At 40.5% G+C, this 17,125-nt stretch overlaps 1 protein-coding gene across 4 annotated transcripts in view; it reads left to right on the top strand.

Annotated features, from left to right (window-relative positions):
* LOC131327263 (lysine-specific demethylase JMJ25-like) overlaps positions 1-17,125 on the top strand; it is a 74,045-nt gene that overhangs the window by 14,727 nt on the left and 42,193 nt on the right. The window contains exons 9-14 of one of the 4 annotated variants that reach the window (XM_058360329.1): positions 5,627-6,469; positions 6,885-6,957; positions 7,051-7,136; positions 14,509-14,628; positions 15,159-15,211; positions 16,790-16,811. In XM_058360329.1, coding sequence (XP_058216312.1) covers positions 5,627-6,469; positions 6,885-6,957; positions 7,051-7,136; positions 14,509-14,628; positions 15,159-15,211; positions 16,790-16,796 — 1,182 coding nt within the window. In that variant the 3' untranslated portion in view covers positions 16,797-16,811. Of the gene's footprint in view, positions 1-5,626; positions 6,470-6,884; positions 6,958-7,050; positions 7,137-14,508; positions 14,629-14,718; positions 14,912-15,158; positions 15,213-16,789; positions 16,812-17,125 lie in introns of those variants that run through there. The other 3 variants (XM_058360328.1, XM_058360327.1, XM_058360330.1) reach the window with 3 other exon arrangements.

The raw sequence follows: 17,125 nt of genomic DNA, 5'->3' as shown, positions 1-17,125 counted from the left end.
GCAGGTCTGCATCCCAACATACCTGTTTCTTCCAAAAGATCAAGTATATATTTCCGTTGAGAGAGAAAAATACATTTATCAGACCTTGCCACTTCCATGCCAAAAAAGTATCTTAGTGATCCCAAATCCTTAATCTCGAAATCTTGAGCCAGACTAGATTTGAGATTAAGAATTTCATTCACATCATTGCCTGTAATTATTATATCATCAACATACACAATAAGGACAGCAATCTTACCAGCACCTCCTTTGATGAACATAGTATGATCTGCATGGCTTTGTTTGTATCCAAACCCTAACATAGCCTTGGAAAATCTGCCAAACCACGCTCTAGGTGATTGCTTCAGCCCATATAGGGCCTTCTTCAATCTACACGCTTTCCCTTCAGCCTCAGAGGAAGAGAAACCTGGTGGTACGTCCAGATACACCTCCTCTTCTAACTCACCATGGAGGAATGCATTTTTCACATCAAACTGGTGAAGGGGCCAATTCAAATTAGCAGCACAAGAAAGCAGAGCTCGCACAGTGTTCATCTTTGCTACTGGTGCAAACGTCTCCTCATAGTCAATACCATGGGTTTGCGAATTTGATTATTATCAGGGCTTTCAGGCTGTTTGTGCTGTGGATGCTACTAATTGGCTAAAAAGGATGGAGAAAGAGCGTGTTTATGACTTTCTTGCTGGTCTTGATTTGGAGGTTGATCCGATTAGAGTGCAGGTGTTGGGTCGTGTTCCGTTTCCATCATTGAGAGAGGCCTATTTTATTGTTCAGCAAGAGGAGAGTAGGAGGGGTGCTCCCTCCTAGTTCTGATCGTTCTGCCCTGGTTGCTACTCCTCAAGGTCATTTTGGTTCTTATAGTGGGCTTATTCTCCAGGGTGGCAAGTCCCAGTCTGGTACTAGCAGCGGGCCTCCTGATCGTGCGTCACTCCAGTGTGATTATTGCCACAACACTGGTCATACCGGGGATTTTTGTTGGAAGCTACATGGCAAGCCATCTCGTGGCCGCGGGGGTGGCCGCGGTGGCCATGGTCGTGGTTCGGTGCGTTCTCGGGCCTAGGCCCATGTTTCGGAGTCTACAGTTGGCACCTTGCCTGATTCTGGGTTCAGTTTTGGGATTCAAGCGTCATTTGATCATGTTGGTGGTTTCTCTCAGGGGGAGATACAAACTCTCAGGCACCTTATGGCTCGGGCTGATTCTCCATCTACTATAGCTTCCTCTTCCACAGTAGCTCCTACTTCATCCTATTTTGCTCACACAGGTATCCCGGCTAGTGCATTTACTGCCTCTTCTGCTATTCTTTGGATTATAGATTCTGGTGCCTCAGATCATATGATTGGGTGTTCCTCTGTGTTTGATTCTTACTCTACTTATTCTGGTAAGGATAAGGTTCGAATAGCAGATGGGTCATTCTCTGCTATCTCAGGGAAGAGTTCCGTTCGCTATTCTCCCTCGATTTCTCTCTCTTCAGTTTTACATATTCCCAACTTTGCCACTAATCTTATGTCTGTTAGTAGCCTTACTCGTTCTGCAAATTGTTCTGTGACCTTTTTTCCTACTCATTGTGTCTTTCAGGAACTGGATACGGGGAAGGTGATTGGCAGTGGTAAATCACATGGTGGCCTCTATTTTTTGGAGTCTGCGCCTCATCCACCCATGTCATGTGGTCTTGCTTTGCAAGCAGATACGGGTGCCACTCTTACTGTGTTACATCAGTGGCACCGTAGATTAGGTCATCCCTCATTTGGAATTTTAGAGAAACTTTTTCCTCATTTAATAAAGTATTGTCCTAGGAGTCGGTTTTTTTGTGAAGCCTATAAGTTTGGAAAACATAAACATTCATCTTATGCACCTATTAATAAACGGAGTGCGTCTCCTTTTACAGTTATCCATTATGATGTTTAGGGTCCTTCTCCTGTTACCTCTCTTAAAAGTTTTCGGTGGTTTGTCACTTTTATTGATTGTTATTCTCGTGTTACTTGGGTGTATTTAGTCAAAAAGTGACGTCTTTTCTTGTTTTAAATCTTTTTATGCCATGGTACGCACTCAATTTGATACGAATATTAAAATTCTCCGTAGTGACAATGGGACTGAGTATATAGATAGGAATTTTAAGGCATTCCTAGAAGAAAATGGCATTCTTTATCAGACGACTTGTGTTGACACTCCACAACAAAATGGAGTTGCTGAACGCAATAATCATCATCTTGCTGAGGTAGCTTGCTCTCTTTTATTCACCATGAATGTTCCAAAGTTTTTTTGGGGAGAGGCGATTTTGACTATTACTTATCTTATCAATCGTATGTCATCTAGTGTTCTCAAATTCAAAACTCCTATTGAGAGTCTTCCTCACAGTTCTCGTGTCACCACTCTCCCACCGCGGGTGTTTGGTTATGTGTGTTTTGTTCATGCCCCTCACCCCTCTGGGGGCAAGTTAGGTCCTAAAGCCTATAGGTGTGTCTTTATTGGGTACTCTCCTACTCAGAAGGGCTATAAATGTTATGATCCTCACTCTAGAAAGTTTTATGTCTCTATGGATGTTACTTTTTGGGAAACAATGTCCTTTTACTCTCCCTCCACTCCATCTCTTCAGGGGGAGCATCGGCAGGAAGAGATGAGGGAGGAAGAGATATTTACCTCCTTTTATAATCATGGTGAGGGGGAGAGGAAACATTTTAGAGAGGAACCAATATCTGCTGAAAGAGCAACTCATGACATTGGTGACAATATTGAGGAACTACCACAACGGTTGAAAGGGTCTAACTTAAAGACCTACATTAGACAGAAGAAAGGAAGGTCCTCATGTGTAATACCACCTTGTCAATTACAATCCCTGCTCCAGTTTCGGATTCCTCAGCTGACTGATCTGGTAATGAATCTTCTCCTATTGAACCTCCCTTTATTGAGTCTGATAATTTTCCTATTGCTCTTCGGAAAGGTGTTAGGTCATGTACTCAACATCCTATCTCTCAATTTGTCTCTTATGATCGGTTATCTCCTTCGTACCATGCCTTTGTTTCATCTATTTCTTCTATATGTATTCCACAGAATTGGTAGGATGCATTCATAATACCTAAGTGGAAAGGAGCTATGGTAGAAGAGATGACAGCTTTGAAAAAGAATGGCACTTGGGAGCTAGTACCACTTCCACGAGGAAAGAAATCAGTAGGATGCAAGTGGGTTTTCACTGTTAAGCAGAATTCTGATGGTACAGTTGAGAGATACAAGGCGAGACTTGTTGCCAAGGGTTCTACGCTCCACTCAAGTTAGCAAAATACACAGCAATAGAACGATAATTTTGTTCCAATGTTCGGAGCCTCTTCCTCAACTCAAAACATTGTGCATCATTACCTTGCTGAGAATAGGTCTGAGCTGCAGTAGTCCAAATCTGATGTGGAGTATCAAGCAGCAGGAAAGTATGGCGAATATCAGCTCTCATAGAGTTAAATAACAAGGTCATGACTAACGATTTCCGAGATTTAAACTTCTTGAGTTCGACCGCCTCAACAGGTGGAGTAACAGGGCCCTCAATAAATCCTGACATTCCTTTGGCCTCAATAGCCAAAGTAAAAGTACGAGACCAAATCAAATAGTTGGTACCATCCAACTTAATATGGCAAATATCCAAAGAAAAATTATCTAGAGTCCCTAAACGACTCAACTCGTCATTTGTACTAGCGGAAGCCTTTTTGTTTATCCTCTGACATTTCAACACACCCAGATTATGACAAACGATGTAGAATAATACAAATAGGGTTCCGAAAATACTTGATTATTCTGATCCAAACTCAAACCAGTGTAAATAACTCTTACCCAAGCCAAACGAAGACAACCAGATCTGACCCAACTCAAAAAACACAAAATAAACCTGAACTGGAGGTATGGAAGTGTAGAGCGACGTCGGAATTGATTGTGATCAACCGGGGTAAAGTCTCGGAGGTCTGGCGAAAGATGGAACTGTCTTGAAACTTCAAAAAAAATAGAACGGAAAGGTGTTCTACGGTGGCCGGAAAAACATGAAGCAAAGGTTGGTGATTTGCAGCAAAGGTCGGTGATTTGCAACTGGGTCTTCAAACAAACGTGGACTTCTGAATGAAGATCTGTCTTGTCTTCTGGGTCTTCAAACAAACGAAAAAATCTGGTGATCGACAAACAATAGCTTTTGATCGATGTGGATCAACGCTGATAGATAGTCAAGAATCAACAAGTCGTCTACTGAATTCGGTATGACTGAAAAGCTCTGATACCATGTAAAACATGGACACCGAAATTGAGACCCAAAAAGTTAGGGTATTTTTCTCATTACGTTATACTTATACAAATATAAAAAGTAATTACACATTAGATGCTTATCTCCTAATCTACTTACATAAGAGATGTAAACTACAACTAATTACATATAAACCCATAACTTAACACTATTGTTTCCATACCATGCTTCTTTTTGGGCTTTCCGGACCAGCTTACCTTTAACGTATTCGACCTAGGCCTTTCAATGGACCGGATCGGATCTAAATTCGAAACTGCTTGAATCCGTTCCGAACTTTTTTTACTTCCACAATTTTTGCAGAAAGGTAAAAAAAAAAGATTAAAAATGGGGGGAGGGGATCCCCCACACCACCTCCAATCACAACCGCCACCACTTTCCACCTCCTCCTCTCATCACCACCTGAAAGGCTGAAACCCCTCTCCTTTCTCTCTGTCTCTCTCTTAAAGCTCTGGTGACTGGTGTGCAAAAATCAAAGGCAAACCTATTTTCACCACCAGCTGCTATGATATTTCTGGGAAAAAAATTCAAACTTTCGAGCTGCAAATTGAGACAGTTAATAGTTTACAATTGAGACCATCAATTATTTGGCCAGACAGTAGATTGAATCAAAAGAAAGACAAAACCGCAGCTCGATCGGATTGTTAGATTGGGGTTATGCATAGGGCTTTTAAAATAAAGTTTGGATCAGATTGTTAATGGATTTAATCCGATATAATCCGTATCTGATCCGATCTGCGTTTGAATTACCAGATCCGTTTTGGTCCTTTAGAAACTCCAACCATAACTTGAAAGATTGCTTCGAATGAGGGAGCACTAACGTGAGATGGTCAACTGAATTAAAAGGAATATTAAGTGAGGTTTTGGTATGTCCTAAGGAAGTGGGGCCCCATCAAAAGAACATTTCATGCTAGATGGAGATGCAATGCTAGGGGAGGGGAATACTTAAATTAAAGTGAGACGCTTCAGTAAGGAGATGAATTTATTAAACCTCTGTGATCATTCATGCATGCCTGGACACGACAAAGAGTCGAAAAAGAATGTGTAGCAACCCGTATTTGGTGCAAACACAAATCTCGGTGTAGGTCCTGCAGGACTAAGGATTTTTATTTATATGAGCCTGGAAGGTATGTAGTTAAAATCAGTTACCTATAAATTTTCTGGCTTAACAAGAATAAGGTCTTTGCAGTCTGAAATGGTAAATGCCATCTTTTTGGGCAGGAGCAGTTTCTTCCACCCCAACCCATAAAAAAGAACCTCAAAACATGGGCGATAGTTTGTGTTTAACCTCATCACATAGTAGATTAGTCTTGATTTTTGTTTTAGGGGGAGTTAACTAATATTGGAGCTCTCTGTTTCAGGTGAATGTCTTAACGCATACTGCAGCAGTGATGCTTAATCCGGAAAATAATGCCACAATTGAGAAGTTAAAGCAACAACATATTGCCCAGGATCAAAGGGAAATTTTTCAAAATGGTCAGATATTGGACCCAACAGTTGAGGAGAAGTGTGTGCCATCATGTATGGAGAACCATGTTTCAATTTCCTCCGAAATTGAGTTGGATACAACTTTTACTGCTGAATTATTTGATAGTCATGATAACCCGAAGGGTTGTGAAGTTACTATTGTTGATGCAGCTTGCCAGCAACATGTGCAAAATGGTACATCTGTGCTAAAGGACCAAGAGTATACATCAGGATCAAAGGTAGAAGATTTTGGGGGTGTGAAGGAAGAAGCCAAAGACGCTAGTATTTGTTCTACCTACTCAAGGAGCAAGATAAGTCTACGTGGTAGAAAGAGGAAGAGTGGAACATCTTATCCAGGTTTGGCGAGGAAGCGTAAGAAGGGAAGTGCTGAATTTGCTGTTTCAGAATCTCTAATAGGGGAAAATACTTTCACTGGTGAAAGAATGGAAGGAAATGGTGAAATGGAATTGAGAGAGAGTAAGGCTGAGATGGGTCCTGCTGTCCAGCAAAGCATATCTGAAGCTTCTGACACAACTGAAAAGGCAAAAGGGGATTGTGATGAAGTTGTGGATTGCTGTGGGGTGGCATATTTTGGAAAGGATTTCGAAGGATTGGAAGATGCAGATGGAGGTGCTGTTTGGGATATCTTCCGACGACAAGATGTTCCCAAGTTACAGGAATATCTTAGGAGACACTTCAGGGAGTTCAGGCATTTTCATTGTTGTCCATTGCAGCAGGTTATTTCCATTGTATTTCATCCATAACTGCACATATCATGAATTGGCGGCATTTCTTGAACCTTCTCCTTCCTCTTTTGAAATTGTAAAACTAGACATGAAATGGATGAGATGGATTACCAGAAGAATTGATAGTTTGTGGATGTAATATGTTTTTAATTGATCGGTAAAAGTCAGTATGGTTAAAATAGTTCGATTAACACCTTGGAAGAGGAGTTGAATTCCTGACCTCGTTTCCCCTCGCAACTAAGTGGACCCCCTGATGCCGTCGGGCCAAAGGCCTCTTGGCAATAGCAAAATGTGTTCATGTGCTGTCTTTGTTCTCTTGTCTCATTCTTTATGAAGTAGTTATTGTTAATATCCCTGTATCATTGTCAGACATTTTGAAATTATATTGACTCATTTTATGTAACAGGTTGTGCACCCAATTCATGACCAAACATTTTATTTGACTCTGGAACACAAAAGGAGGCTCAAGGAGGAATATGGTTTGTGTCTCATGTTTTCAACAATGGTGTTGAACTAATAATTTCAGTTTCTTTGCTTAGGCAAGTCTTTTATTTTATTTTTTTGTGTTGAAGGGATTGAGCCGTGGACTTTTGTGCAAAAACTTGGAGATGCAGTCTTTATTCCAGCTGGCTGTCCGCATCAATTTAGAAATCTGAAGGTAATATAGATTTTCTGTGACGAGTGACGACCTGAATTTTTACAAAGCAACGAAATGACACAAAGAAGTTGGTTCCGTTTTTAATTGAGGTGATGTGGTCTCCGAAATATATGGTTCCTCTAAAAAAGTCTAAATACCCACCACGAAATCTGCTCAGTGTAGTAAAAATAGATTGAGCTGTGAAGTATAGAGTACGATGAGAATTGAAGGTCTCAAATAAAGATAAGATCGATAGGTGCAGCTACGAGTCAATCAAATTGTGAGAATCTCTATACCAAGTCAACAAATCCTCGTACCATGCAAATCTTGGTAACATGCCAAGCACCAGCTGGGATCAAACTACATGCGTCACCTGTATCTCCTTCAATTAACTGACTCTCTCTGTCTATATATATTGGTCTAGTTTTCGGAGTCAACAACATACATGGAAACTGCCTAATTTTTTTTAACACCTTTATATTAAAGATGCTGAAAGCTGTTCAATCTCAGATCTACATAGATCTAGTTTTCTCGTATGAATCGGGTCACAGTGGCGGAGATCTGGGAAAAGAGGGCATAACGTGGTCGTCAATGTCCGAAGCAGATGAAGAGGCTAACTTGGGTGGCCACTTTCTCGCTATCTCTTTCTGCCAGCGAGGCAGTTTCAGCAAAGAAATAGTAGGGTCTGCTCTAGTTTCCTTACCGGTTGCCAGAGTGAAACAGACTCATCAACAGAGATGGACCTTTGTAGCACGGAGCGGGAGCGGGAGCGGGAGCGGGGGCGGGGGCGGGAGCCGAAGCGGGGGAACGGAGGCACCTAGTAGCTCCTAGGATTGGAAGCACCTAAGGAGCGTATATAGATTACATATAAATACATATATTAAGTATCTTTAAATACTTAACCATTGAAGGAAAAATAATTACTTATGAGAATTTTTACGATCTTAAAGGGTAACTATAGGAAGTTAGATATTTTCAATTTGCAAAACTTGTTGACTGATATGATTTTCATATTTTTATTTCTAAAATGGCATAACTCCTTTAAAAGTAAGAGAATAGTTGCCTTAACCGCTTGATAAGCTCCCATCTTAGTTAGGAGCGAACTCCCATCTCGAGGGGATCGAGCTCCTGTCAAGCTCCCATATTGGGAGCGCCGATTCGAGCTCTTGTCTTGGGAGCGTGCCCATTTTAGAAGGATACTACTACTAAGAGATGGACACACATGTCATACAGTCGTTCCATGACAATGTTTGGAATAGACTCTCTTTTGTTTTTCTAAAATAATTTTTTTCTTCCTAATTTCACTTGATGTGGCTGTAGTTGGAATGCCATGTCATTTTTTTCAAGATTTCTATATAAGTTCTCCTTGCATATCACTGTTAAAGACAAAAATATGATTGGTTTTTTATTTATTTTATTTTTATACTTTTGGTAGCAGCATCCTTAGTCTCACCTAAGTGGATAGTTTAAGGCTCCATTCTTTTTAAATTTTATGTCTAAAACTTTTACTTTTCTAAACTTGTTTAATCTTTTGTCGTAATTGTTGGGGCTAATCATTCGTCATGACGAGATGAATCATAAAAGTATAGAAATGTGGACAGATGTTGGAGAAAGTTCATATTACGACACTCAAGACAAACTGAAATAATAATATTACAAAACTACCCCTATACACACACACACACACACACACACACACACACACACACACACACACCAAGCTCCTAATGAGGGATCCCTCATTTTGTTAAAATGAGGACTTAATCAGAACAATTTTTCATAAAATTGCATTTAGAGCGCTTTTATGAAAAACTGCTCGGATCAAGCCCTTCCCGTTCATATTTTTTGCCGATTTTGCCGCGGGTACCCTTAAAATCACATTTTAAACACATTGAACGATTGATATCAGAAAATTTTGATCGGGAACAATGTCAAACTCATGAGATTCTTAACTTAGCAAGTTAAGGGCGCCCTTAATAGAAGGAGACTTTATGTGTGTGTGTGTGTATATATTCCACTTTTTATGAGGGATCCCTCACTTTCCATAAGTGCGGACCTCATAGTTACCGACAAAATTTTGATGATCCAAACCATTCAATGTGATTAGAACATGATTTTAAGAGGTCTCGTGAAAACTCAGCAAAAAATATGACCATGAAGGGCGCCCTTAACTTAATAAAATGCGGACCTCATGAGTTTGACATTGTTCCCGATCAAATTTTGATGATCCGAGCCATTCAATGTGTTCAGAAGAATCAAAACGTGATTTTAAGAGTATCCGCAAGAAATCGGAAAAAAATATGATCGGGAAGGGCTTTATCCGAGCAGTTCTCAATAGTGTTTTTTATGAAAAACTGCTCGGATCAAGCCCTTTCCGGTCATATTTTTTGTTGATTTCTCGCGGATACTCTTAAAATCACGCCTGAACACATTGAATGGCTCGGATCATCAAAGTTTGATCAGGAAAGGGGAGGTCCACATTTTACAACTCTAAGGGCGCCCTTAGGTGAAGTTTTATATGTATAGTCCCCTTCTTATAAGGACATTCTTAACCTGTTAAAATGTAGACCTTCCTTTTTCCGATTGAATTTCGATGATCTGAACCGTTCAATGTGTTTAAAACGTGATTTTAAGGGTAATCGCTAGAAATCGGCAAAAAATATGACCGGAAAGGGCTTGATCCGAGCAGTTTTTCATAAAAACGCTATAAATCCATTTTTCTGAAAGCTGCTCGGATCAAGCCCTTGTCATATTTTTTGTCGATTTCTTGCAAGTATCCTGAAAATCACGTTTTAAACACATTAAACGGTTTGGATCAATACCATTGAATCGGGAAATGGGTGGTCCGCATTTTAACAAGTTAAGCACGTTCTTATAAGAAGGGGACTATATATATAAATATGTATGCTTTTAGACATTAGTTGCCCTTAAATTTCTAGGTTTCCGTTCCTTACTATTAGAAATTCCTTGGGTCGTTCTACACAGGAGCGCTGTGTTTCAATTCATTGCCCTCTTCTTCGGCGATCTCTCTTCCCCGTCGCTCTAAGGTTTCTTCGTCGAAGAAGTTCTCTCAATCGTTTTTTACTCTTTGCGCCTGCTGCCCTTTCAATTCTCCATCCGATGACTCCGATCTATTTGTCCCCGTCGCATCCTTGTCCAATTCCTTGACCATCGGTGATTGTGGTCTCTCTCTCCAGTGATTGAAAAAGCGCAACTAGGCAAGGGTAGGCGTGAGGCAACCCTGTCTCGCCTCAGAGGTTCAAGACGAGGCAAGGTTGCATGAGGGGACCGACTAGGTGATAGGTGAGGCGTGAGGCGTGAGGCGACCTTCTTTTCTTTTCCTCTCTTAGTTCCTTGAAAGATTAAGTGGCATGCCATCACTGCCCACTGCCAACCAACATAATATATATATATCGGGGCGGTTCCGAGGATATCTAGAAAAACATCTCAATCTCATAATTTTCGATCAAATTTTTATGATCCGAACTGTTCAATGTGTGTAGAATGTGATTTTAAGGGTGCCCGCGAGAAATTAGCAAAAAAAATAACCGGAAAAGGCTTGATTTGAGCAGTTTTTATTTGAATCATTTAATAAAAAAACTTTTCGGAACTGTTCCGATTAAAGCCCTTTCCGGTCATTTTTTTTGCTGATTTCTCGCGGGTACCCTTAAAATCACGTTCTGATCATATTGAGCAGCACGGATCATTAAAATTTGATTGGGAATTATGAGATATTTTTATAGATATCCCCGGAACATATATATGTGTGTGTGTGTGTGTTGAATTGTTGGTTGTTATGCAATATGGTGATGATAAGGAGTGAATATTTGTCGTTTATGTAGTATATCTTTGTTTTTTTGAAAAGCTTGTCTGGCTTCAATGAGGCGCTCTCCGCACCTCTTCTTTTACGGGCTTTGTCGCCTCACATTTTTTTAGTATGTATTATGTAAGTTTTTTTTGCACAAATATATGTTTTTAATTTGCTGGTGTTGTCGAGGGATAGGTATGCTATGGAAAAAGGGGGAAATTGTTTTTATCAATGTTGATGTTTTGGGTTTTTTAGTTCTGGATAACTAAAGGATTTCAAAGCATATTTCAAAAAAAAAGAAAAAAAGAATTTTGTATGTATAGGTGATTGATTGTCTTCTGCTTTAGTTTGTATTTATCTCTAGATGGGTACCTTATCGATTCAGGGATACCCCAACCCATTTGGTTCGGTTATGGAATAGCTCTCCTCTCCTTGTTCGGTTATTGGGGTGGATTCGGGTAGCGTAGAATTTTTGGTATCGGGTACGGATATCCCAATATCCGCCCCGTTGCCATTCCTATTTTCCATGTTTTGCGGGTTTGCCATTTTTTATCCCGACATGCCACTTTGAAAGAGCACAAGGGGGATGCAAACTGTATACAATATAAGGAAGTTTTTGTTTTTGAACAAATTATAACACAAAGTAAGGAACTAGCCCGTCGCAAAAGGTGGCCATACAAGCGAAAAGACTCACTCCATCTAATGTGAACACCTAATGTAAGGGGCTCAAAACACAAGGGACAAGGATGGCAAGAAGCCAACCGAGAAACCTGAACACCTAATGTGAAGCGTAGTCCCACATTGCTTTGGTACCAAAGCAATATGAAGTGTATTAAGCATGAGCGTGAGGCCACCCTCACTTCAATAGTTAGCTTTTGGGATTGAGTTTCACCCAAGATCGTGTACCATGGTATCAGTGCTAGATTTTCGGATATTTTTCCCCTTTGTTTGTGCCATAGTTGCACTTTAATTTGTTATGATCCATATGTTCTGGATCATTTGTTGACTCTCTGTTTGCAAGTTGGGGGTCACACGTGCGAGGAGTGTTGGAATTTGTCCCACATCGATTAATTATCACCTCGAAAACTAGTATATGAACCTTGGCGGCTTCTCCCCTCGTTGCTAATTGGTCTTGAGGTGGATGCTTTAACATGGTATCAGTGCTAGGTACCAGATATGTGTACGGTGCGTGTCTTTAGCCTGCATGCGTCAGGTGTTGCCGAGTGAGTACGATGCGCATAAGGGAGTGTTAAGCAAAATCCCACATCGCTGATGAGCGTGAGCCGTGAGGGCACCCTCACTTCAATAGCTAGCTTTTAGGGTTGAGTTCTACCCAAGACCGTTGTAGACACCCCAATTTGGCTTGACAGATATTTCGGGTCCCACCTTGCGGACCGTCCCAATGATGAGATGAATCACAATTGTTGTGATTGACTTCACATAAGCCCGAAGGGCTTTGTATGTCTTTGTTGCCCCTTAGCATGCTGAATCCAGAGCCAAAAAGCCTAAAGTGTCAAAAATCAAGTTCAAAGTAAGATAGATCCCGCGGCCAGTAGATCGTTGTGCCGGCCGCCACTTCCTTTCTTCCCTTGTGGAATCTGTGTTGCTAAAATCTCCCTGAGAGATTGTTTCCTCGCCCGCAAGATATTTCCTTCAGCTGCCACTTCATTCTCACGGCCGTGAGATTTGCTTGCTCCAGGGAATGTTCTGTCGGAGTTTGATCCAAACCCTAGCTCATACACGCTGCCGAATATACTTTGTGCGCACGAAAGCTATCACTTCAACCTAGTTTTCCATATCTAATACTCCTAATCCAATGGTTGTGATTGATTCGTGTGCCCTCTTTAAAGGGGTTAAGCCTAGGCTTTCTAGACACATTCATATACTTCAACCTCCGAATTCCCGTAGCTCATAGTACTCCATACTCCCAAATTTCGCCCATACACTCTTACAATCACCCTCTACAAAAGCCCTAACTCTCCGCGAGCCATTGTAATTCGAGGGATCAAACCCCCAAAAACCCACATTGTCCTAGGGTTTTGTGAAGCAAGTCAACAACAATCACATCAATCCGAGCCCCGAGGCCTCTAAGGGATCAAGGTGGGAAGGCCAACCGGCTTTCGGTATTGTTTAATTTCTGTATTTCAATTCATAGTTAATATTTTTGTATTAATCTGACTGTTCGAATTCTGGTGTGGGGAGGAACACCGGCCGGAACATGGTTCCCTCGGCCGGTATATTTATCCAGTGACATCTGCTGGCCGCGAGATGTATTTGCTGGCCAACAAATGTATTTGCTGTGACAGTGTTGTTTATATTCTGTTGTGTGAGATGCATGATCCTATCCCCCGGTATCCCGTGTGTTTTTTTCTGTTATTATTATACACGCTGTTTAATGGCTTAATTAATCAGATTACTTGCGAAATTAAATAAAATAATAATTAATTTCTAGTTGAACAAGTATGGGCCAACCTTTGGTTGGGCGGAGAGGGGTGCCTAACACCTTCCCCTCACCGTACCTTTGGCTTCCGAACGTGGAATCTCTGCCCGGCTTCTTGGTTCCGAAAACCAAGTGGCGACTCTTAGATTGTGATGGTTACTATGTGGCGATGCCTCTAACCATGGGGGTGTCCTCAGTGCCATAGAGTTTCGATGCCTAGCTGATCACTGAATGGCGATGCCTCTAGCCATGGGGGTGTCTGCAACCGTGTAACACCCAAGACCACTGAAAACCAAAGAAAATAATCTTAAAACAGCACAAAAATAGAACTATGAAAACACAACTATGACACCACCCACCTGAAGCACCCTAAACTAACCCCCTCAAAGCAAATGAAAATAAGAAAAACAAGAACAAAAAACCCATAAATCCGCAGCCAACATGGCTCTGTATAGATCTTCATCGGTTTCCTTCATTTGAGCTTCTGACCAAAGCATTCTTGTAGGACACAAACGTGCAATTAATCAAACCTTTCCCCTCTCCTTACGAATGTTACCACCCTCATTCACATTTGGGATCACCATTTGATTTAAAGGTAGTTTGGACTTTGGTGGTTGGAGGATTTCAGTGAAAATTGATGAGATGAAAAAGACCTTAGGGGTTTATGGGTTAGTGACTTCCTCATATTACTAGTACTTTGTCAGATTAGATGCTGTGTGAGTACCTACCCCGTATGATATGTATATGGGTACCTTGCACATGCCCAGATTCATCTCTTTTATTGTATAATAGCTGTAAGCAGGGCAGGGGTAGGCTGTTGCTGAATATTGGGGTAGTATGTCCTGTTTGGGGAGGTGGGGGAGGAGTTTTCTATGGGAGCAGGGTGGGGTTGCGCAAACGAATATTAGACCTGTCCCATTTCTTTCCCTAAGCTTGCATGGACGAGCATTGAGAATTGTTATGCACCTCTTGAATTGAAAGACTATCAAGCAATCAAGTTGGGAAAATCTTTCTTTACTATTCAATTTTGTGCCTGGAGTTGAGAGAGAGCTCATATGTTTAAATTGTCTGCTCTATGAACCTGTTTTGCATTTGCATACATTTCCCAATTGGTTTTCTGATTTCCTATCTTTTCATTTTTACAGTCATGCATAAAGGTTGCACTTGACTTTGTGTCACCTGAAAATGTTCAAGAGTGCATCAGATTGACCGAGGAATTCCGCATACTTCCAAAGAATCATAGGGCTAAAGAAGACAAGTTGGAGGTATGCAATCTCATTCCGTAAACTTTATATGAATTTTAGTTTGTTTTCATGTTTCCTGTGTAGTAAGAAAATTCTTATTTCTTATTCTAGGTGCTTGTCTTTTGAGACAACTGTACAGTTTGATTCTGATACTGAATGCAACCCTGCGTAATGTGTATCGTTAATTTTATTTTGGTTCACTATAGCATCTGTATTATGTCATTATGTATTTGGGTTTACCCTGATGATCCCCGCCACCATTTATCCATCATGACCGCTTGTCATCATGTGGCTTGTGTTGCACTGTTAACAACAAAGGCTCTCAATTAAATTCGTTACTGCATTATAAGACTGGAATACCACCTTCAAAAATTCTTTACTTTATGCATGGATATGCACCACTTCCCTGAACACACTGCACACCTATGCTTGATAATGTGTTTGATTACTTTGATAAGGTATGCGGTCCCACTATGACATTAGAGGATTGTAGTTGCATATTTTGTATGTTCATGTTGTGCAAGAGCTAAACATTTGAGCCTTTGGGACAGGTGAAGAAAATGAGTCTTCATGCAATGAAAGAGGCTGTGAAGATTTTGAGTGGGTAAGTGATGAGAAATGCGTTTGTTGCTTTTTTTTGGTAGTAGATTATGTTATGTGTCTCCATTGCCCGATTCTCACCTCCATTGTATTACGTGACGCCTTTTGTTTTCATATAGGTTTATTGGAATGTTGAAATTATTTCAATGTGCATTGTTGTTCGTGATGTTGATGCCCTGTTGTTAGATTTTAGTTCTTTGAGCAATGTCTCACATACCTGGAAATCATTTTTATTGAGAATGTAGGAATTTCCTATTCTCTAGATTAATTCAGCAACTTCCAAATGGGAAAGAAATTACATTCCAGCATTGTACTTTCTTCCCCATCTGTGTGGAGATTCTTGTGCTTTCTTAGGATAAAAACCTACATGGGCGCAAGGAATGGGAGGACCTTAATTAATTTCTTAGCGCGTTGTCCAAAGGGAGCAATGTCATCATCAATGCCCCAACCTATTGTATAGATGGAATATAATTGTTTGGACTCCTTGACAAGTATGTTGAACTCGTTGGTGAATCTGATTTGGTCCAAGTTATCATGGACATTGCTCAGTCTAACCACACAGTAATTGTGCGCAGATAGCGGTGTGGGGCCCACTCCAGGTCCCACACAAATGATCCGAGCCGTTCATTAAATGTAAAATATTTTTTCATGGGCTTTCATGAAAAATCAGCTCAATCCGACACCTATAGATTCTCGACCCAATCATCTAACCTTTCATTATCCTGAAATCTGAATGAAAAGTTAGATGATTGGATCGAGCACCTATAGGTATTGGATTGAGATGATTTTTCGCGGGGACCCTCGAAAAATTGTTTACATCTAATGAACAGTTGGGATCGTTTATGTGGGATCCGTAGTGGGCCCCACACCGTGATCTGAGTACAAAATCTGTGTGGGTAGCAACGTTCTATATATATAGGCTGGTAAGAATCTTTTCTCTTCATAACGAAAAGTTTCTACGTTCTAGATTATGCGACCCATTGCGTTGACTTGATGTTGGACGATATATTTAAGATAGCACATGGATGATATTTTTAAGATAGCACATCTTAAGGTGGTTTTCAAAAGGGGCATCACCTTGAATGGTCTTATTTATGCCTGTTTAGCTCTACTCGTGGAGGCATTTTACAGGAGAAAGGGATATGATTACGCATGTAAAAATGAGATTTGCAACTCTTTTCCTCACTTCTTCATCTATGATTCATCTGCAAAAGAACAATTTGAGGAAGATGTTCATTTTGGAAGAATGGACAACTAGCAAATTGGCAGAAGAGCCACAGGGAGAAAATGTGGCAAAATACATTTTGATGCGTTCTTGAAATAATGTTGTCTGCGCTCTTATGGCCTCAGTTCCTATTGTTAAGGTGTTGAACTTGGTTGATACGAGAAAAAGTCTGCCATGGGATACATTTATGTGGCTATAGAAAGTGCAAGAGAAAACATAACCAAATTATTATGTGAAAAAGTTGTGAAATATAGACATCTTTGAGATTATTGACCGTTGGTGCTCCAGTTGCATCGTCCTTTGCATGCAGCTAGACATTTTTTGATTCCGGAGTTTTTTTTTTTTGTAAAATCCCAGAAGCTGAGCAAAATTGTGAGGATGTGACAATAATGAATAGTTGAATGACAAAGATGCTTGCAGACCAAAGATACTCAAAATAAAATTACTTATGAGATGATCATTTACATGAAAGCTGAGGGACTCTTTGGAATTCCACTGGTAGTTCGGCGAAGAAGTACAAGGGCACCAGGTTATCCATATAAATGATATATTCAATCAAAAAACCAATATTTATCGTAACATTATGCCTAATTAGTTGCATTTCACAGCTGATTGGTGGGTTAGGGTTGCATTCCCAAAAAATTTCTCAAAGAGTTCTTAGCTTTACATGGTGTTCCTCCGGCATTGAACAAA

This window comes from Rhododendron vialii, chromosome 5a (genome assembly GCF_030253575.1).
Source record: "Rhododendron vialii isolate Sample 1 chromosome 5a, ASM3025357v1".
NCBI classification, from domain to species: Eukaryota; Viridiplantae; Streptophyta; class Magnoliopsida; order Ericales; family Ericaceae; genus Rhododendron; species Rhododendron vialii.
Note: the sequence above shows the minus strand (reverse complement) of the source record. Positions and strands in the feature narration are given on the sequence as shown.